The sequence below is a fragment of the Squalius cephalus genome (assembly GCF_949319135.1).
Source record: "Squalius cephalus genome assembly, chromosome: 17".
In the NCBI taxonomy this organism is placed as follows: Eukaryota; Metazoa; Chordata; class Actinopteri; order Cypriniformes; family Leuciscidae; genus Squalius; species Squalius cephalus.
This window is the reverse complement of record NC_137138.1, coordinates 15,517,518-15,537,957: the sequence shown is the minus strand read 5'-3', so window position 1 is coordinate 15,537,957 and position 20,440 is coordinate 15,517,518. Positions and strand designations below refer to the sequence as shown.

The window sequence follows — 20,440 nt, the reverse complement described above, 5'->3', positions numbered from 1 at the left end:
AAAGAATGACTTAGTTCTGTATTATTAATTGGACAAACCATATTTGTCTTTTACAGTAAAATCAAATCCTTAAATGATCCCAGTGTACTCTGTTTTCTTTTTTTTTTTTTTTTGCCTAATGGCAGATTCCCATAAATACCTCTGAGCATATCTCTATTGGCCGAGTTTCTGAACCCAAGCACAGCTTAATTCCTTCAGTATCTCCCTCCCGAAGAGCCAGTATTTTGACTAATGTCCCTTGACACCTTGAACTCCATATTGTGTGTTCCAAACTCCCTCTTTAATTTGTGAGAGAGGAAAAAGAACGACAGCTCACTAAGAAACATCAAAGCTCTCTTCTGCCCTCTGAGAACCCGAAACTAATTTCTCCATACTTAAATTGCTTAAAGTGTAAAATGGACTGAACGTTTATTTCAAATTAGCCATGAGTTTGTTGAACATTCCCAAGACTCAACAGCACTGACCTAGGCAGAGTAGTAGAAACTATGCGTGAAAAAAAGGCCAGAGTTTTCATGTAATTCGATTTTTAACAAAAATTTAATTTGTACCAAGGGGGCGTTATTGCCCCACAGGTGGGGTAAAATGCCCCCTTTCTGAAAAAACAACAACAATTTGCTTTATACTTTTACAGCAAATTCATAGTGCAAGCAGTTTTAGCTTAAAATTAAAAAGACAAGGCAAAATAACAGTATAGATAAATATTAATATTTATTAAAGGGGTCATTGGATGCAAAATTCACTTTTATATGGTATTTGCATATAAATGTGTCTTTGCAGTGTGTGGACACAACCACCATACAATGAAACAAATCCATTCACTCCTTTTTTTTTCATTCTCAAAAAGTCTAATCAGGCCGTTTGGATTTTCTGAGCACTATGATGTCATTATGCTCATGCTCCACCCACGACCACTGACGGACTGTCCCGTATTAGCATATTTCTGCCCTTAGCGATTCAACAGCCCCCATGGAAGAGAGGGGTGGGGTGAGCAGTTGCTCATTATCATTTAAAGAGACATGCACAAACAGGTCACTGTGAACAAAGCTGTTTTTGAGGAGGTAAAAAGGGTGTTGTTTTACACAACCATTGAGGAATTTTAACCAAAGTATATTACAAACTTTACATGAACACCCTAAAGAATCATACCAACTTGTGGAAAATGGACATCCATGACCCCTTTAATGAACCATGCTGAAAATCAGCCTATTTGAAAAATATTGTTAGTTGATGCTAACTGGCTAGCTAACTTGAGGTAATTTTTAAATATAAAGTCCAAATATTTTTATTCAACCACCTAGTTAGATTACATTTGATGGAAAAACAAAGGATGTGATGTTCAGACCATACAGTAATTATGATAGTGGGAAGTGATGCCCCCTGGGGCGTTTTACCCCACAGACTAGGTTTGGATTATTTTTTTTTTTATGTCATTCTAAAAATATAATTATATTTTCCTTAAATAACATGTACTCCCTAACTACAGGCCAACTACTTTTTTTTTGATCACTTACTGTGAAATCTGTTTCTCTCAGGTACGTCGCCAGTGTAAGCTTCACAGTCAGTACTTCTACATCACTCTTTTCAACTTAGTCATAGCAACAAAGTATCTTGTCTTTATCTATTGGTTATTTTGAGAAAAACAGTAGGGGCGGTTACCCCTAGAGTGCATTTTCCCCAACTCTACCTTATATTGCTAATACAGTTTTTTTTCAGTCGCTTGACCAGTGTACATTTCTCAAAACAGCACCACACAATAGATTACCTGCAAAGCCTGTAACTGTATCTATCTATGATATTGATTGCAAAAGACTGGACAGGATTCACAGTCACACTTTTACTGTTGGTCTGTCGACAAATTACAGTAAAATGTCATTGCGATATAAAGAAAAAGACAAGACTATATATATATATATATATATATATACACACACACACATATATACACACACTCTCTCACACACACACAATGTATATATACGTGTGTGTTTGTGTGTTACATTGATTTAGTCTCTATAAAGTATATATACTGTATTTAATGTAAAATGCAAGAAATATAGCATTACAGTAAGTATACAGTATCACATATAGTGAACATTGTCTGACTACATACAGTACCTGTTCTGTCTACGCTTGAATGATTGAGTGATTGTTCTCCCAACATTCGACTGCACCTTTCGACTCGATATCTAGCCCTTTACATTTCCCTTCATTAGTGAAATTCAAAAATCACCTCTGCAATTCATCAATTCAGGACACATTACAAAAAAAAGTCTCATAGAAATGTGTATTAGATGATGTGGAGGTTGAACAAGTAGTTTTGAGTATTTCATTTCTGATCTGAGAAATGCACCAAAGCGAATGAGAAAAACTGTAATGACATATTTTGATCAACATGACATAAGCAATTGATAATGTAGGAAACAGCAGACACTTGTACATAGTCTAATTGTACATAATCGCATGAATGTACCAAAGCATTTGAAATTTGTTCAAAAGAATGTGAATTTGCATGCTTTACAAAAACTAGACAGTGGGTCTCATTCACTAATAATTGCGTGGATTATTTCGTATTTGTACGTACAGGAGAACTTCTCCCGAAAAATCTCTGCCTAATTCACAACACGTTCGTACACACATTAATTTGTTCTTAAAATCGTTAGTACGCACAATTCACGCACAAATTTGTGCATAGATATATTTTGATAGATAGATAGATAGATAGATAGATAGATAGATAGATAGATAGATAGATAGATAGATAGATAGATAATGTGATCCTTGAATGCAATATGAAAGTGTCAAATGCAAATATTTAGTAGGAGATTTAGAACCGAAAAAAATGATAACAGTAGTGATGATGATGATGATGCTATCTTGGTAAGAAATTAGAACACTTTCCTGTTAATAGACATCTCTATGATGGGATGCAGTTGTCAGATTATGTAAATCATGCACAAAAGCTCTTGGCTCCCTTGAACACTTCAAAGTAGCAGGGTTAGAGAGGGAATTAGTTTGCTGGCTAATCTCAGCTGAAGGAATGGAAGTTTCACTTTGTTAATATACCCGCATTTAATGGGAGAGAGAGAGAGAGAGAGAGAGAGAGAGAGAGAGAGAGAGAGAGAGAGAGAGAGAGAGAGAGAGAGAGAGAGAGAGAGAGAGAGAGAGAGAGAGAGAGAGAGAGAGAGAGAGAGAGAGAGAGAGAGAGATCAAAGTGGAGCAATATTAATTTTTTTTCAGAGACCTTCCCTTTGATTTGTGAATGAGTTTGCACACGGGCAACACTTCTTATTCTATAACATTTATGCTGTCACTGTTAAATCTAGAAAAATATTATTTTATATACCGTATTTAATGAAGGATTTTAGTCACAGCTAATCTAATTGTTAATCTTACAAATTACTTGTGAAAAGGTCTGGAACGAGAGCCAAACTGATTTTTCCACTGTGTACTAAATATTCATGCTACAAATGTAACCGTTTCCCAAAGTCATTTTCATTTTCTTCTGTGCAATTTATAAAGAGCCCCTAACTGAAATTATATGAAGACCCTAACTGAAATTTAGGGAATCATAATTGCTGGAAGAATAAAATACAGACCTTTTAGAAGTCGTTTCAATGTTCCTGAGTGTCGTTTTAAGTCTCCAGTAGTGTGATTGACACTTGACATTTTATTCTATGAAGAACATTTTCTGTACAGGTTTGAGGCAGTCCATTAGATAATCATGTGACCAGTTTTAATAAGTTTGACCCTTGAATTCTAGTTCTCTAAATTAGTTCTATGGCAAGGACAGCATATGGCACCTCAATGTGTCATTTCAGTATTATGAAAGTCCAATCTGACTGTGGTTCGGAAATTTATATTGAAATTACATTTTAAAACTACATAACATAAGGATGGATGCAACCCCATGCAAAATCCAAATGTAGAAATTTCAGCATTAGGCTACACGTTAGATGACCCAATTGAAGGAATAAGTGCTGTCCTGTTGATAGAGTGATACTGATTTTTAAGATGATATTGGAGTTCTGACACAATTAAAGGGAACATATACTATTTTTTAATCATTTTATTTTTCCCCTTAGGTCAACATGCTTGTCAAGGGTTGTTTTCTGCATCAAAAATAGATGCAATTTAGCTTTACATGACATCTTTAAGACCTCTTTTCCCTTTAGAATTAAAATCAAGACACTACAGGCAACACCATTGTTTTTTTATTTTTCATGCACTGGCAAATTGAGATTTTGGGCTTTGCTTCCATAACATGTTTTTCTTTCAGACAAGTGGAAAAACATCCAAAATACACATTTAAGCCTTCATTTTATTGCACTTTATCTATTTGCATCTGTAGATTTCAGCTTCAATGCATATCTTTAAAAGGTTTGCCCAAAAAAAAAACAAAAAAACAAAAAAAAAAACACTGATATATATATATATATATATATATATATATATATATATATATATATATATATATATAATTAAAAGTAATGAATTACTTAGTAACTAGTTAAAAAGTAATCTGATTACGTAACTGAAGTTACTTGTAATGAGTTACCCCATTGAGCGGTTTAGTCCAAATTTTCTGAAGAGACACAATCGCTTTTTATGATAAACAGATTTAATTTAGGCTTTTATTCAAACGCATTGATCAGCGAACATAAACAGAAGCTTTGCAGTATTTACTATAAATGATTTATCCCGCACAAAATAATAATGTGCCCTCGTAAATCTTTAATAAAATTAACTGATGACGTTTCACTTGGATATGTCACAATAGGGAAGAACAGACTTCCGTTTCATGTGGACTTTAACAACAGAAAGAAAAGAATGACTCATATGATCTAGTCTGAAAAGATCAATGAATATTTGATTATTTATGACATGAACCCAAATATGAAGAGACGTGGGAAGACTGAAAATGCGCAATAGAGACAGTCATCACGAGAGGACACGTCAGAACAACTTTGTTATTGTGTGTTGCATAAAAGTACGTTTTCTGAGAACTTTGAACTGTAACCCAATCATCATTGTTTTGACATTTAACAAGTGCTGCAGGAAAAAAGCTCTGGAGTCAAAACTACAATATACGACAAACCATTCTGCTACATCATTTCATGGTCATAATTACAGCATGACTGACAGGAGGGATGTCTCTTTTCATTTGTGGCTGTGTGTGTGTGTGTGTGTGTGTGTGTGTACAAAAAGTCTCCCCATGAGTTCATCATCCAACATCATGTCAAAGCACATAGTGGCGATGACGCATTTCAAATCCATCCTGGTGTTTAAAAAAATCACATTTGTGACATTTGCAGAAAATCTTTGTGTCTTTATTTTGGTTTTTATGAATTGTCATTTAAATGTCCTCATTTGCATCAGACTGTCCTTAGCATCAGATTTGAAGAGGACTTCTGAGTTTGAAAGCAAGGTCAGTTGTGCTCTCATTGTCGTGACTCGAGGCACTTCAACCTTCTCCACGGTATATCAGGAAGCCGTTGGCTCCATTTTTTTTTCCTTCTTTTATGCCGGGCAGTATGTGGGAGATGCAGTCGCCATGGTTTCCCCCATCTGAAATAAAGGTAGACTAAAAACACAGGGAAATGTGACCATTAGCAGACACAGAAAGCTTAAAAGCCTGTCACATTGCATAATTGTCTATTATGTATAATTTTCCTCAGCAGTAAGGCAAAGTCAGAAACAAAGTGTCTGTAACCACATGCGTGTGCACCTTAGAGAAGTTTTAAACCAGTATATTTTTCCCAAACTGAATCTGTTTTAGTCCTTAGACCCAAAAACAACAGTGAAATCAATTTCAAATCTCTCTAATGTTCCCTTCGGTCTCCAGGGGGAATGTTTTTGTATTCGGTCCTTCCATAATGGCCTTGTGATGCATTAGATGACGCACATTAGAAAAAGGCTAATAATGCCGTGACCCATTTTCACTCTTTTTAGCAACTTAACTCGCTTTAACTCATACAGTACAATTCCCCATAAGCTGCGCTCTGTCTTCTAAAGGATGTGGTTTTTACCCTCATTTCACTGAACAATGTGAGAACCATGAATAATCTGCTTTAATAACAGATAAGACTGTTTGATTGCTATCATGAACACATCAAGGAAGCTAGCTAAAATTCCTGCAGAAAAAAAGAAATGGGAGGTGTGCTAAGATTTGATTTAAATAAAACAATACAGCTTTATTAAAGAACATATTTTATACTCATATAATTTGTATTCCCATAAATGAACGGTTTTATGAAACATACTGAGACAAAAAGTGAATTTAGAGAAGTTTTTTTTTTGTCATAATCAATTTAGTGAGTTCATTTTGCTCCTTGACTTTTAAAGTTGCAGTGACATCTGCTGGTTCATTCATAAAACACATTTTTCAGGCTAAACAGAGATCATCCAAGTAAGGTTGGCTGATATTAATTCATTAACTTATTTATCCTTAAAATCAAACAATACATACAATGGATGATACATTATAAGTGTGTGTGTTTAGGTAGGATATGAGGGACTTAAGTTTACTGGCAGCATGAATATGGTCTCTAAATATTTTACACCATATAATTTAGAATGGAAAAGACTATAGCTTTAGATAAAAATCCTTCTGACAATCCTGTATGACACTGCTTTTTTAGATGCTATATACTCTGGTAAATCTTCAGGCCAGCAGTTTTCCTGGACAAAATCTATTCTCCTAATTTTAAGACACCTTTTCTGGAAAGTGTAAAGCACTAAAGCTCCTCCCCTTTGCCTCAATGTTGTATAAATGAAACATTGGCACTGCCATCAACACAGCCGAAGAGGCTGAGACTGTAAAACTATGAAGAAACTTGCCATGATTCTGTTTGTTACATTGCTTGCACTCTTTGCAGGGAATGGTAGGATTTTTGTTTTTTGCTGCATGTTGTCTTTGTGGGTAGGGTGTTTGCATGTGTATCTTTGTGGATTAAAGTGAAAGATGAGAAATTTGAATTTAGAATACAGAGAAGATTGATTTTATACATTTATTATAGTAAAATTAATGAGTTTGTAAAAGTGTTGCTTATTAGACGCACATATTTTCTTTTCTGGATAACTTCTAATTGGAATTTTTCATAACATTTGTTTGTTTTAACCAATAGCATTAAAACTTGTGTGCACAGATGATACTAACATTTTATACATGCACAACAATACATTTTGGATATGATTTTGTCTCAGTGCATAATGCTGAAGTGCAGATTCAGAATTGGACTTGTGGCTATGGAGGACTCTGCCGTCGGTTCTGTTTTGACCAAGAATACATTGTTGGTCACCATGCTTGTCCACGCAGATACAGGTATGTTGATATAAGATTACAATAAATTACTGAAAATATATTTTATATTTATATGAAATAGTATATAAATATGTAATATTGTATCTGTTTATAAATGGTCACCAAGGCTGAATTTATTAGATCAAATACTCAGTAAAAACAGCAATAGTGTAAAATATTACAATCTAAAATAAGTGTTTTCTATGTTAATGTAATTTAATTATATGATGACAAAGCTGAATTTCTGAAAAATAATCATTTGCATGCTCAAGAAACATTTCTCATTGTCAATGTTGGAATGTTTTTTTTTGTGGAACTGTGATATATATTTTATTCTTTGATGAATAGAAAGTTCAAAAGAACAGCATTTATTTGAAATAGAAAGCTTTTGCAACATTACTGTCACTTTTGATCAGTTTAATGCATCATTGCTAAATTTCTTAATGTCTTTTTTAAACCCAAACAGTATTGTATATAATACTTCAGGATTCATTAAACAAATGTAAAGGTCATAATTCCTAACAATGATTTATCCATTTTTTTTTCAGATGCTGTGCTGTGCGGTTTTAGCAAAAATAACATAATCTTAGACCTCAACTGATGATTGATTTAAAAGCTACATCCTCAGAAGAATAATGTCATCACCAAAGAAATCTTTATTTGGGTTTAAGTGCTTATATGTGGTGAAAGAAACAATTTCTTTATCATTCGAAGTAGTGAGTCTTTTGACATTTAACAAGGATTTTAAAAATATGAAAATAATGTTCTTGTAAAAATTATTCTTGTTTGAAAAACAAAGAAATCATCTGAAAATTGTGAGACACAAAATAAAAAGCAGATGAAGTAATGAGGTGTGGAACAGTGCAGTTTTAAACATAAAGTGAGTAAAGCTGATGGGAGAGCTAAAGCATGCCACCACTGTAAATCCTGGATTACAATTAATACATGGTTCTTTTTCAAGAGAGGCATGCCAAACATTTCCAACATTTAACTCTATTCAGACTGTGATCCTATGAAAGTCAAAGGATGGTCTGGTTTAAGTGGCGCTGGCTTTGCTTTGCATTGTACAGCCACTATAGAGACAATAACACATCCAATGAAGGGTCTAACCCAATAGCACTTGTGGAATGCTGCTTTTCTAAATGAAATGCCAACAGTTTTTACTCTTGTTTACTATCCCAAGCTTTTCTGTTTTATTTATCTACTTTGTTTCTTTATACGACACAATAAACCAGAATATATGGTTTTCAACAATTGCCATTCCCTGTGTGCTCAAATCAGCTTTTATTGTTCATTAAACTATGCCCTTATTTTCTTGGGGAATAGTAGTGAACATATCTAACAGCTTGTTTGTAGCCAAGATAGAGGTAGGTGCATTTTGTTTGCCTTGTTGGAGATATTCAAGTTATTAAAAAAAAAATGACTCTATTAAACAAATATAAATAAATGATTCTAGGTATCAGCCATCTCTATCAAATCATAATTATGTTGATTTCCTGACAGGCTGAAGAGGCCCAAACCTATCAACTTATATCAGCCAATGAATGCCTATGAAATTACACCACAAAAGTTATTTTAAGCGAAAACAAAAGTTGAATGAATGATGATTATTTTGAACTTTATGTTGCTTAAAAATCATCTTTGTAGTGGACATAATTAAGGTCCTAAACGGAATGCGCGACATTAACCTCGTGCCGCCAGATGGCGGCAAGGCAACACGGACTTTAAAAAACACATCAGCAGTAGGCTACAGAAGAACATGTCCCGGAAATATTAACCTGTTTTTGAATATCTCCCGATGAATAAACTTAAGGAGGACTGAGAGATTTTTTCTATTATAATTATTTTTACTTTGTTTTGGAAGTGAACACTCATTGAGCATGGACATATCCTCTGATGAAGCTGATGACTGGTTTATGGAGTCTCTAAACACGTGAGTCTGACAGCCGTAGACTAGACTTGCATTTAATTGCCTGTATAGTGGTTGTGTCTCAACATCCACTGTGTTCCCTGCCTAGACGGCATGTTTGGGCATCAGGGGCACGTTTCATCATCCGCTAACTCTGCGTCTTCTTGATTTCAGATACAAAGACCTGCATGTGTTTCAACTGGAGCATCCTACAAAAGTAATAGAGTGGACGGGTGACAAAAGTAAAACATCTCTGAATCCCTGAAACATTGTTGACCGTTAAAATATCAAATCCGATAAAGGCAGTTTTCTTTTTTATGTTCCAGGTATTTGTGTTGCAGGATACACTGGAGCAAAAAGTGAAATTTTAGAGTTACTTCTGCCTCTTAAGTTATATGCTGGTGACAACCAGGTGAATGAAGACATTAGAAATGCAATTCTGGTATGTATTTTGAATGTGCAATTCATTTAACTGCCTATTGGTCACAACTTTAGGGTCTTTGTGCAGAAAGAGACTTCAAAGTACAGCGTGGTGGCTTTTCAGAGGAACCTGTTGAGTGTTTGATACATATCCCTGGAACGAGGTAAGAATTAGATATGCTCAGAACAGAAAGTGGACATTAATGTCATCTGCTAATGGGATATTTGATAATACTATCAAATAATTTATCAAATCTTATTTATTGTAACTATTTAATTCAAACTATTTATTGAGGTAAAAATACTGCTAATTGAGTTGACTGTCTACAACAGCATGATATTGAGAAATGTTCAATTCTTCACAGGTTTCAAAATGTATAGGCCTATTTACTTTGCTATGTATGTGCATGATAATATGATTAGTTAAATTTTTCTATTTTCATTTAGCATTGCAACCCCCCCCCCCCCCCCCCCCCTTTGTTTTTCTTACGTAATATTTTATTTTAGTTATTTATATCAGTTGCTCTTTACAGGTGTGTGGCGACTAGTGGAAGTTCTAGCTCAACGTTGCAGATTTGGGATATTGGAGGCGATGATAGTGGTAGGATATACCAGGATTACCAATAGGAAAATAATGATGTATATTTTGAGTCCTGTGTAATTGTGTACTTTCTTTATTTTTTTAATTATTATTATATAATTTTCTTATATTTTTGGATTCATGTTACATAGTATCTTACCATTTTTCAATACAGATGTTATAAAAAGGACTGGAGTCATAAACCTCAAGAGCACATCAGCAAAAGGCATTAAAATAGCACCTGGATTGACAGAGGATCCAACAGTTCTTCATGGTTCTTGTATAAGTGATGTTCAGCTGACAGAGATCGCAACAGGGCGGGTTCTGTATACATTAGGTAATATCAAAACCTATTACCTTTAACCTTTTTCACTGTTGTTTTTAATGAGTTTTAGTTGAAATATAAGATATTTATGTATTTATTAAATATTATATATTTTTTTACATTAGTTAATGAGTTTAATTGAAATATTAGTACTATATATATATATATATATATATATCATTTCATATGATTTATGTTTTTTTTTTTTTTTTTTACAGGAAATGAGTCCTTAGATTCAGTGAGTGGCTTACAGTTTGTGAATGCTCATGCGTTTCTCATTTGTGCAAGCAATGGCACTCTGCTCATGGGTGACACAAGAGACCCCTCAACTGCTCATTATCCTCTGGAAGAAAGTAAGAGTGGTTTGCACTGGTCATTTGGGTTGAGGAGTGACAGCTCCCTGTCCGAACCTTCTATTGTAGCAAGACTTTCATCCTCCGCTCACATTCTGCTGTCAGACATAAGAGATTTACAGAGTCCAATTTGTCAAACCCAACTAAATGTCCAACACAGTCCACCAAACAATGACTTTCTGAACGTTTCTTGGGCTCCTGTTCTCGACAGTTGTCTGTCTGTGTCTGGTAAGTAGAGCTTTTTTCTTTCTGAAATTAGCTAATATTTAGTCTTCTAAGATTGAATTGATACAAATTGTTGTATACGTATTTCATAATGTGAACCTGTGTGAAGACCATTGATTGCTCACCAATGACATGACAATTTTCTTTTTTGAAGGGTTTGATGGAACAGTACACATTTATAACACAACAGACTGGAGCACAGAGGCCCAGAGCCCTCAGCCAATTTTTTCACACAGAGGTCATGAAATGTCACATGATTCAAAATACAGTGGTTCCCCAGCTGTTATCACCACCCATTCTTGGCATCAGTCACGACCAAACACTCTTCTCTCAGCAGCTACCGATGGATCTCTACATGTATGGGACTGGGTGGACATAATCACTGACAGATGATGTTGCTGATCATTAGACAAAACTGTTCTGTGATGCATGCAATTAAACCATATGCATGTTTTTAACAGATTTGCATACAATATTTCTGTACGAGTATATGAAGTAATATCAAACAATTAAAAAATAATGTCTTAATGGCTTTAATAATGGCTTTTACAATGACTGTTAAGTCAATAAACTATATTCTTACACGGCTCTCTGGAATACTTTATTCTGCTTCATAAAAACAGCTGGCATCATCTTGCATCTCAATTATCGATTGTAGTGAAATGACCTCAGAGGACGTCAGTGTTCATATTATGTAATATTGTTTCAGTGTTTGTCCAGTGACTGTTTTTGTTGTTGTGTTGGCAATGGACTTAATTGTCAATTATGGAAAACAGATTAAAACCCATTATGTGTGATGATATTTATAAAGTTTAAAAATGAGGAAACCATGTTTAGGTTGCATTTGAATGTTTATTCATGTTACATTTGATTATATATTAATATCTGCCACAGTTTGTTGCATTTAGAAGTCAGTTGCATTTCGCACTAATCAGAGATGAAACATGAAATATATGCTTTAAATTGTCCAATATTTGAGCTTAGTATGTAATAGATCATTTCAAGAATTATACACAACACATATCATCTACTGTAAGTTGCTGACAGTGACTATTATGTTGAATCTCTGGTTCCAAATAGATAGTTTCCAGAATGTTATTAACAGAAGTATGTAAAGGATTTCTGCTGGTTTTTTTTTTTTTTTGATGACATGAAGTATAGGAAATTATATTTTCTAGAAGTTTTTCAGCTTACATAATGTTATGAATTAACAAATTAGGAGATACTGGCATTAACGAAATTAACATTATAATAAAATACATATTTTGTAATAGCTCTATAAAGTATGTAATGCTATAAATGAAAAAAAAAGGTTACATTAGATCAACAATTCATTTGAAAGTACTTGACTCTTGAGGATTCAATTAATACTAAATGTACACGTTCACAGTCTTTTCTCAGGGAGTTCGAACAGCAAAAAGGCTATTTCTTCATTCTCATGTTCCTTCCCACACTCCAAGAGACAAGCAAAGTGTCCAGGCTCATACTCAACCAGATCTGAATATGCACTTGGACCATGATGCAATATAAGTAAAGGTTCATCTGGCCACCCAGAGGAATCCAATGGGGATTTATTCAAGTAGAGACCAAGATCCACTCTCTTTTTTGGATTGGATGGATGAGAGTAGAGCAGCCATGTATTTGGAGGACTACTCTGTTCAAGAAAACTCAACACACTGCCTTGGCAACCTTTTCCAGTCTCTATTAGTTTATTTGAGGTTAAAACTTTGTCAAAATCCTCTCCAGAGTTGTAGCTTAGTGCCTCCGTTCTGTAGCCAAGGCGGGTTCTGGCATTGCAGTACAGAGTACTGGTACCTTTGTCATCTATGATCTCAGCCATCTCACACTCACATGACTCAACATTCATTTGTTTTCCCGCTTTCCATGTGCTTCCTTTATCATCGCTGTAGAACGCTAAAGCATAAGGTGTGAAACAGCAAAATGATAAGCAGCAACATGATGTCCAATCAGGTTTGCCAGTGTATCGATACGCATAGGCCGGGATAATCAGTCTCCCATTCTTCATTTGAACACCATGTCCTGGTCCAACAGCAAAGGTGGCCCAGTCCTTCACCTGCTCACCAATCACATCTGCTGTCACATCTGTAGTTTGGCTCCAGGTTTTGCCAGCATCCTTACTGGTTACATAACAAAGTCGTCCTTGGCTCTTATTTGACCGTATTTGTTCGTATTCAGAGACCCCATTGGGAACACACACAAAAAACAGAAAGAGGGTCTTGGAATCTCTCTCATAGACCGGACATGGATTCATGCTGCGGTGTTTTGGTAGACAAGCTGAAGTGAGCAACTGATGACCATTGACCCACTGAAATAAAAAAGCATCATGGCTGTTTTCATGCCAGGTTGTGTAAAGTATCTATGAAATAGCGAAGTTGTTAAAAAATGAATTTGTACCTCAACTTCTTTAATCTTCTTGCCATTATTCCACGTTCCTCTTCTCATCACAAGCACTTCTGCACTTGTGTCACTTAATGTTTTTCTCTTTTCAGCAAAGGCAAGGAAGGTTTGATCGTCATTGAAATACACGAGAGCTGGAATTCTGTATGTCACTTGTTTTTTACAACAGCAACACCAACTTTGAGGCTGTTCCTGTTTGTATATTGTTGTTGTGTCTAAATTGCTTCTTGTTAAAGCTGAGCTCTAGAAAAATAATAAACAGCATCAGAATCAGTAACAAGACAGTAGCCAGAAAAGGGTGTGAATACTTATTGAAGTAGAATTTTTTTTTTTTTTTATATATATATATATATATATCTTGTTTATGTTTTATCATTTAATCAAATCTATCAATCATATCTTAAGAAATCATATAGTTTGTTGTGTTTATTCTTAATATCATTTGAAATGTATGTTTAATGCTCTTTTCATCTATTATCCTTGATGTCTCTCTGTATTGACTTGGTTGACCTTTTCTTTTCAGTAGACGTGTGCAGAAGTCGAACAGCCAGACCACAGTTGAAACAAATGTTTATTTTAAATAAGTTTGTATCATGTTTTCAGAAAAAAACATCTAGCAAGTAGAGGAAAGGTGCACAGCTGCAGTTTCTTTAGATACTAATGTGTAGTGAGACTAATTTCTGTCGCATATGGTCTAGAACAATATGACAAATTGTACTTTCACCCAAGGGTATCTTTTGCAGCTGTGTCTGGTGAGGCTAACTTGTTTCAGTAGGCAATTAAAAGAGGAACTTGGCTTTGCTCATCTTTAACTGTATAAAATATTTTAAACTTTTACTCATGATTATGGATGAAATATTATTACTTCTCATTTATTATTTGATCATCTGCTGCTAAGAAATAAAAATTGATTTTATCATCTGACTGTTTCTCCTCGCATCACTTATGCAAGTAGTTTTTTTAATAAATTTTTTTTTGATTTGCAAAAATGTCACGATTCTTGTTTTTGCTTTGTCATTATGAGGTGAATATATACAGTATACCTAATATAGTATATATCTTCTGCTGCCACATTTTCCTTGCTCCTTCTAAAATGCACAATACTCAATAATAAAAACAGTCAAGAGAGACTCAGCCCGAATGAAAACGTCGTCATGCCTTCCTTCACAGGTAGGACAAAGTAGGAATCATATATCACTGTCTCAAGTCCAAAACAAAACAATGAATCCAATCACTGTACAGACAAAAGTTACACAACTTCAACCTGCAAATTCAATGATGCCACTTTTTTATTTTATGTCTTTTTTTACAGGGGTGCTTTACTATTATTATTATTATTATCTAATTTATACTTAAAATTCAGTAAATGACAACATTTTTGTTTACCATAACCTATATGGGGAACTTCCATGGTTTCTGTCCTTGTTGATAATTCTCCAAAAGACTATTAGAAAAAATACTCACAGAAAGCAGCAAATGATTCTCACAGCAGGTTTGTCACCACAGACACTACAGGAGGCTCTCATCAGGTCTAACCAAAACATGCTGAGCGTCCTGTATTTATAATATCCTATATCAACAAATTGCTGAAGCTAGGTTAAACATTAAACATCAGGATAAGTAACAGTTAGCATGTGGTTATATATTTATAATTATTGATTAGGCTAACACATAAAACAAAGGTTCTTTATTGCTATCCACAACCATTAACATCCATGGATTCTTTCCATTGCACAACAATATTTTTTCTTTTTCATTATTTTTTTTCTTTTATTTCTCACCACACTGGGACAAGGTGATTCACAGTCAACAACAAACATGGAAAACCTATAAGTGTGTACATTTGAAGTACTGTACATTCTTGACATTTTTTCCTCAACTAATCTTTTGCTTAATCTTTTTAACTTTCACTCAGTATTTTCTGAGAAATATCTCACCTTTCAATGCTGATAAAGGTGAAAAGTTTCTTTGAACCCTGTTAAGAGATTTAGGGTTTTTTAAAAGACACTCAACACATGTTTATCTCTCTCTCTCGGAAGGATGTGATGTTCTTGCGTTTTAACATCAGGGCATTAGTCTTTTGAGAAATACTCTCCTGGAATGTGAAGTATACAGTATGTTTTATTTCTGGAAATGGTAGGAAAAAGACTGCAATGCAAAATAGAGATAAATTGCATTAGTTCTCCTGTTTGACACAATCTTAAATGGCTGTGTTGGATAAAAAATATGGTTTTGATATGGTATGGATGAGAGATCCATATGGTTTTGATATGGTATGGATCAGAGAGTTGCCCTCTCTTCCAGTTCTTCCAGTTCCTCCAGTCTTACAGTACTCTCAGACGGATCCATCATTAAAATTGGATAGTTTTCTTCTAGAAAGACAAAACGTTCCCCGTCGCTCGATGGTCACGCCCAGGAAATAACAGCTGATAAACGACACGTCACAGCTGTCAGAAGACGCTTCTGAGGAAGACTGCAGGTTGCAGTCGAAACATGTCAAGGTAAAGAAAAAAGCTTTTTTCTCCACCTGAACGTTTTGTCTTTCTAGAAGAAAACTATCCAATTTTAATCATTAAGAAGACAATATGAAAATCTTTGAACTATTACGGATCCATCATGTTTACCGAACTGGGTAGGCAAATCATTGACAGAAGAGAATCTCTTTTATCACTAAGACTTCATTTGTAATGGCAACATTTGGTGTAGGAGAATTACTAAATAAATGAAGAGCCTAATACTTGTCAAATGCATGTTATATGCATGAACTATAAATGCTGGGCTAATTTAGTTCATTAACTTTATCTCTCATGTCAAAAAGGATTTATGGTCTCTCCACCCCTTATGTTGACAGCCACACCTCTGCACAAATTTATCAAAACACTAGGCCCTTATCTTAACTGAGCACTCAAAAGTAACAGTAAGTGAAAAGTATAAGGTGTGATACAGCAGAAGCAACAGAATGTGCAACACAATACTAATACCCAGGGTTTCTAAGATATTCAGTGATTTCAAGAGTTCCAGAAAAACTACAGCTTGCACATTTTACATTGGGATCATAATGGATGCTCAATTATGACAACCTGAGGCATTGAAGGGTTGCATTCACTTTAATATTTTTAGAAGTTTGCATGTTCACATAATTAATGCTGTCCAAGATAGAGGGCTTGAGATACAACTTATGCACTAAAGGACTACTTAAATAAGTTTGTAACAAATGAACAGAAAAAAAGCATAAGAGCAGTGGAGGGTTGGAGGGTTGGAAGAAGAACTGTTGCGGTAGTGAGGAAAGCAGCTGGCTATATACTTTACTGAACCCAAACTTTTGAACAGTTTTGTATAAGATCTTCATATTTTGAAGATCTAAAAATGTTTAATTTCAGTTTTGTGAGTACATGTCCATTATTTTAGCAGTATTTTAATAATTTACTATCTAAACTTGATTTGCTGTCTCATTCAACGCCTTTGGCCTGGATGACATCACTGAGTTTAAAAAGGGCAAAAGCTATGCCTTCAACATAACTTATCTCTCCACATTCCATGAGACAGGCAACGTGTTTTCCATCCCCACACTGAGCCAGATCTGAGTATCCACTTGGACCAAAATGGATGATCAATTTATGATCCTCCCATCCAGAGGCATCCAAAGGGGTTTTATTCAAGTAGACGCCAAGGCACGTTCTCTTGCTTGGATTGGTTGGATGGCAATAAAGTAGCCATGTGTTTTCAGGAGCTTTATCAGGAGCAAAACTCAACACACTTCCTTGGCAACCATGTCCAGTCTCTGTCAGCTTATGTTCAGATGAAAGTTTGTCAAAATTTTCTCCATCACTCTTACTTAGAGCCTCGACTCTATGGCCGGATGTACTTCGAGCATTGCAGTACAGTGTACTGTTACCTTTGTCGTCTATGATCTCAGCCATCTGACACTCACAAGACTCACCATCCATACGTTTTCCAACATGCCAAGTGCTTCCTTTATTATCACTGTAGAATGCAAATGCATGCGCTGTGGGCTTACAGTTGAGTGGGTGGCAAGGATACACATAGGCCGGGATAATCAGTCTCCCGTTCTTCATTTGAACACCATGTCCTGGTCCAACAGCAAAGGTGGCCCAGTCCTTCAACTGCTCACCAATCACATCTGCTGTCAAGTCTGTAATATGGCTCCAGGTCTTGCCAGTGTCCTTACTGGTTATGTAACAAAGTTGTGCCTGATTCTCATTTTTATGTATTTGTTTGTGTTCAGAGACCCCAACAGGAACAGTGATGAAAAACAGAAAGAGGGTCTTGGAATCTCTCTCATAGACCGGACATGGATTCATGCTACGGCGGTTTGGTTGACAAGCTGAAGTGAGCAACTCATGACCACTATTCCACTGAAAAAATAAATAAATTATACAATAATAAACACTGTGATATTATTCATGTCTTATTAAAAATCTTGTATTAAAATACAAAGTTTATGCTTATTATATGCTACTCACCGAATAAATAAATGGACATGAAATACTGATTCGAGTTGAAATGATTTGATAATTTTACTTTTAGGCTATGGCCTAACATTATTTCAAATTCCAGAGAACTGTGTAATAATGTACAAGACTGACTAAATATTAATGTAAAGTCTCACCTCAACTCTTTCATCTTTCCATATTCCTTTTCTCATCACAAGGACATCAGCATCCGTGTCGTCAGCAGTTTTTCTCTTTTCAGCAAAAGCAAGGAAGGTTTGATTGTCACTGATATAGATGAGAGCTGGAATTCTGTACGTCACCTGCTTTCTTTCAGAGTTTTGACTCTCTTGTTTGAATAATGTTGTTAGTGGAAAGGGTCTTGATTTGCTTCCTGGTTGTGTTTTGTCCATTATTAAATTTAAGTCCTAGAAATAGAATAAGCAGTTTTATATTAGCATTCACCTGGTGAAGTCCTATAGAGGGCTTGTAAGCTACATTTATGAAAGAATACTGCATAGAATATTTTTTGCTGTACCCCGTCCTTCCTTCATTTGGCTATCTCCCCGTACACTATTCATAGAGAGATTGCATTGTGCAGTGTGTGGGTTTGTTGGAGTTGGAAAGTGTGTATTTCCCTTACTTCGATCAAATTACAAGCGGTCATAAAACTAACCATACCACGAAGCACGTGCACGACAAATAATGAAACATGAAAGCAAACGTGACGGTTCGACGCTTGCCGCCTTGAAAGTTAGCCTACTTTTAGCCAAACTTGTTCCCGTTGTTTTTCAGTGACTAGCTGTAGCTGCCTTTTAAAGCGTACAGTAGTACTAAAGCGTACTAAATAGCAACGTGAAACATGTTGATATGATACCGCATGAATGACATAGCCTACTCACAGAAATGTTCTTGTTTTTTCTGCTACAAAAACGTGAGCTGCAGAATACTTGACCACAGACTTCAACCAGAAACCAAACTTGATCTTACACACGTGCTGGGTCTTTTTTTTTTTTTTTTTTTTTTTTTACTGCGACAGCTAGACGAGTAGGGTAATAGATTTTAGTCACTCCTATCCCCTTGTGCTTACGTGTTCAGAGGTTAAAGCAAAAAATAATAATAAATAAATAAAAATAATAATAATAAATAAATAAATATTTTTTTTTACATTTTTTTTTTGACTGAAAACTTTTCCTCGGTCAAACCCCATTCCACAGCCACACACCCGGGCAGTTTTTTCTTCTTGTAATTAGGAGTATAGTCTGACTTGTTTTACCTTCACAAATGAAATAGCCTACACCAAGAACATTTGCATTTAAAGAAAGGCCATTTTGAAGTGCGTTTCTATTATTTACAAATTTTATTAAGTTTTCAATCGAATGCTTTTTCAAGACTTGACTACGGTGGCCGAGAGGTGCAAAACAAATCACAATTACAAAAACAAAATAACAATTCAGAAAACAAAATAACAATTCAGAAAACACAACGACAATTTAGAAAACAAAATAACAATTCAGAAAACACAACGACAATTTAGAAAACAAAATAACAATTCAGAAAACACAATAACAATTCAGAAAACACAACGACATTTCAGAAAACACAACGGCATTTCAGAAAACACAACGCCATTTCAGAAAACACAACGACAATTCAGAACAAACGGAAAAGGTAGGTATATTTTGAGAATGACGTACTTATCGCTGAATGGACGAGATACCTGTCAATCAAGCCAGAACCGGAATCAAGCGATACTGTCTGGAAGTACCGTTTATATCATGATGTCTATGGTTTATATACTGTCTATGGGAAGTACCGGTAGAAACAAATCGTAGACTACCCATCAACGTGCCAAAGATAGTTCGGTCCCATGGAGTGATAGGTACGCCTAACGAATCTACGACGTGTCCTTGTTCTGTCCCTGGTGGGTCGAGTTCTTGCAGCAGCCGCATATGTCATCACGTTTAACACGCAACTTCTGCAGAGAAGTAGGCTACTAACCACGTTGTCCGGTAGCCGAACAACTGTCCTGGTCGACGCAGCTTTTAATGTAGTGGTATGTCGAAAAATGAAATAAAAGAGAGCATTGCAGTGAAGGCTTCTTTGTTGGTGTATTTACTCAGAATGAAGCATAAGAGAATATGCATAACAAAAGCTCAAAACATACAATCTCAACATGTATATCACTTTTTTACAGTAATGACCGTTGTACACATTCCATTACACTAGAAGGAAAAATATGATCAACAAGCTATTTAACACTCTCTCTGTGCAGTTCTCATGCTCTAGCTAGCCCCAAAATGACGTGTGACAGCTGGTAGTAACACTCTAATCTCATGCTTTTTACAAACTAAATATGACTGAAACAACATCATGTACTCTCATACACTCATTATGACCAGTTATAATGAATAGCGGGCTATCGCGCTAATCGCGAAACACTCATGCTAACCATGTGC

The 20,440-nt window shown here is 35.3% G+C and overlaps 4 protein-coding genes across 5 annotated transcripts; 2 read left to right on the top strand and 2 right to left on the bottom strand.

The window, feature by feature from the left end:
* Window positions 1–6,823: 6,823 nt before the first annotated feature.
* On the top strand, window positions 6,824–7,921 carry defbl2 (defensin, beta-like 2; the record flags this gene model as incomplete). Its single annotated transcript, XM_079846607.1, has 3 exons — window positions 6,824–6,881; window positions 7,204–7,321; window positions 7,849–7,921. 3 exons carry the CDS (start codon window positions 6,824–6,826, stop codon window positions 7,868–7,870), a joined length of 198 nt encoding a protein of 65 aa, XP_079702733.1. The 3' UTR covers window positions 7,871–7,921.
* Window positions 7,922–9,019: 1,098 nt separating this feature from the next.
* Window positions 9,020–11,944, top strand: wdr73 (WD repeat domain 73). The gene is made up of 8 exons (XM_079846605.1): window positions 9,020–9,233; window positions 9,384–9,451; window positions 9,536–9,621; window positions 9,705–9,793; window positions 10,163–10,230; window positions 10,385–10,546; window positions 10,753–11,115; window positions 11,267–11,944. The coding sequence occupies exons 1-8, from the start codon at window positions 9,181–9,183 to the stop codon at window positions 11,503–11,505; spliced, it is 1,128 nt and encodes a 375-aa protein (XP_079702731.1). The 5' UTR covers window positions 9,020–9,180; the 3' UTR covers window positions 11,506–11,944.
* A 3-nt stretch (window positions 11,945–11,947) lies between these two features.
* LOC307144317 (sialidase-3-like) lies at window positions 11,948–15,063 on the bottom strand. Its single transcript, XM_079846606.1, has 3 exons — window positions 14,995–15,063; window positions 13,528–13,773; window positions 11,948–13,438 (listed from the first exon to the last, which is right to left on the bottom strand). Exons 2-3 carry the CDS (start codon window positions 13,573–13,575, stop codon window positions 12,497–12,499), a joined length of 990 nt encoding a protein of 329 aa, XP_079702732.1. The 5' UTR covers window positions 13,576–13,773; window positions 14,995–15,063; the 3' UTR covers window positions 11,948–12,496.
* A 1,557-nt stretch (window positions 15,064–16,620) lies between these two features.
* On the bottom strand, window positions 16,621–19,880 carry LOC307144315 (sialidase-3-like). Of its 2 annotated transcripts, none has more exons than XM_079846603.1 (3): window positions 18,884–18,985; window positions 18,161–18,409; window positions 16,621–17,906 (listed from the first exon to the last, which is right to left on the bottom strand). In XM_079846603.1, exons 2-3 carry the CDS (start codon window positions 18,392–18,394, stop codon window positions 16,980–16,982), a joined length of 1,161 nt encoding a protein of 386 aa, XP_079702729.1. In that variant the 5' UTR covers window positions 18,395–18,409; window positions 18,884–18,985; the 3' UTR covers window positions 16,621–16,979. The 2 variants fall into 2 exon arrangements, with proteins under 2 accessions (XP_079702729.1, XP_079702730.1); XM_079846604.1 differs by lacking the exon at window positions 18,884–18,985 and adding an exon at window positions 19,679–19,880 and having other exon boundaries at window positions 16,622–17,906.
* Between the last annotated feature and the right edge of the window lie 560 nt (window positions 19,881–20,440).

Excerpts from the sequence above, each read along its gene's own strand:
- wdr73 (XM_079846605.1), top strand. The coding sequence starts at position 9,181 with ATGGACATATCCTCTGATGAAGCTGATGACTGGTTTATGGAGTCTCTA. Across the intron at positions 9,452-9,535 it reads AGAGTGGACGGGTGACAAAA|GTATTTGTGTTGCAGGATAC; the intron begins GTAAAACATCTC and ends TTTATGTTCCAG. Across the intron at positions 9,794-10,162 it reads ATACATATCCCTGGAACGAG|GTGTGTGGCGACTAGTGGAA; the intron begins GTAAGAATTAGA and ends TGCTCTTTACAG.
- LOC307144317 (XM_079846606.1), bottom strand. The coding sequence starts at position 13,575 with ATGAGAAGAGGAACGTGGAATAATGGCAAGAAGATTAAAGAAGTTGAG. Across the intron at positions 13,439-13,527 it reads AGAAGATTAAAGAAGTTGAG|TGGGTCAATGGTCATCAGTT; the intron begins GTACAAATTCAT and ends TTTTTATTTCAG.
- LOC307144315 (XM_079846604.1), bottom strand. The coding sequence starts at position 18,394 with ATGGACAAAACACAACCAGGAAGCAAATCAAGACCCTTTCCACTAACA. Across the intron at positions 17,907-18,160 it reads GGAAAGATGAAAGAGTTGAG|TGGAATAGTGGTCATGAGTT; the intron begins GTGAGACTTTAC and ends TTATTTTTTCAG.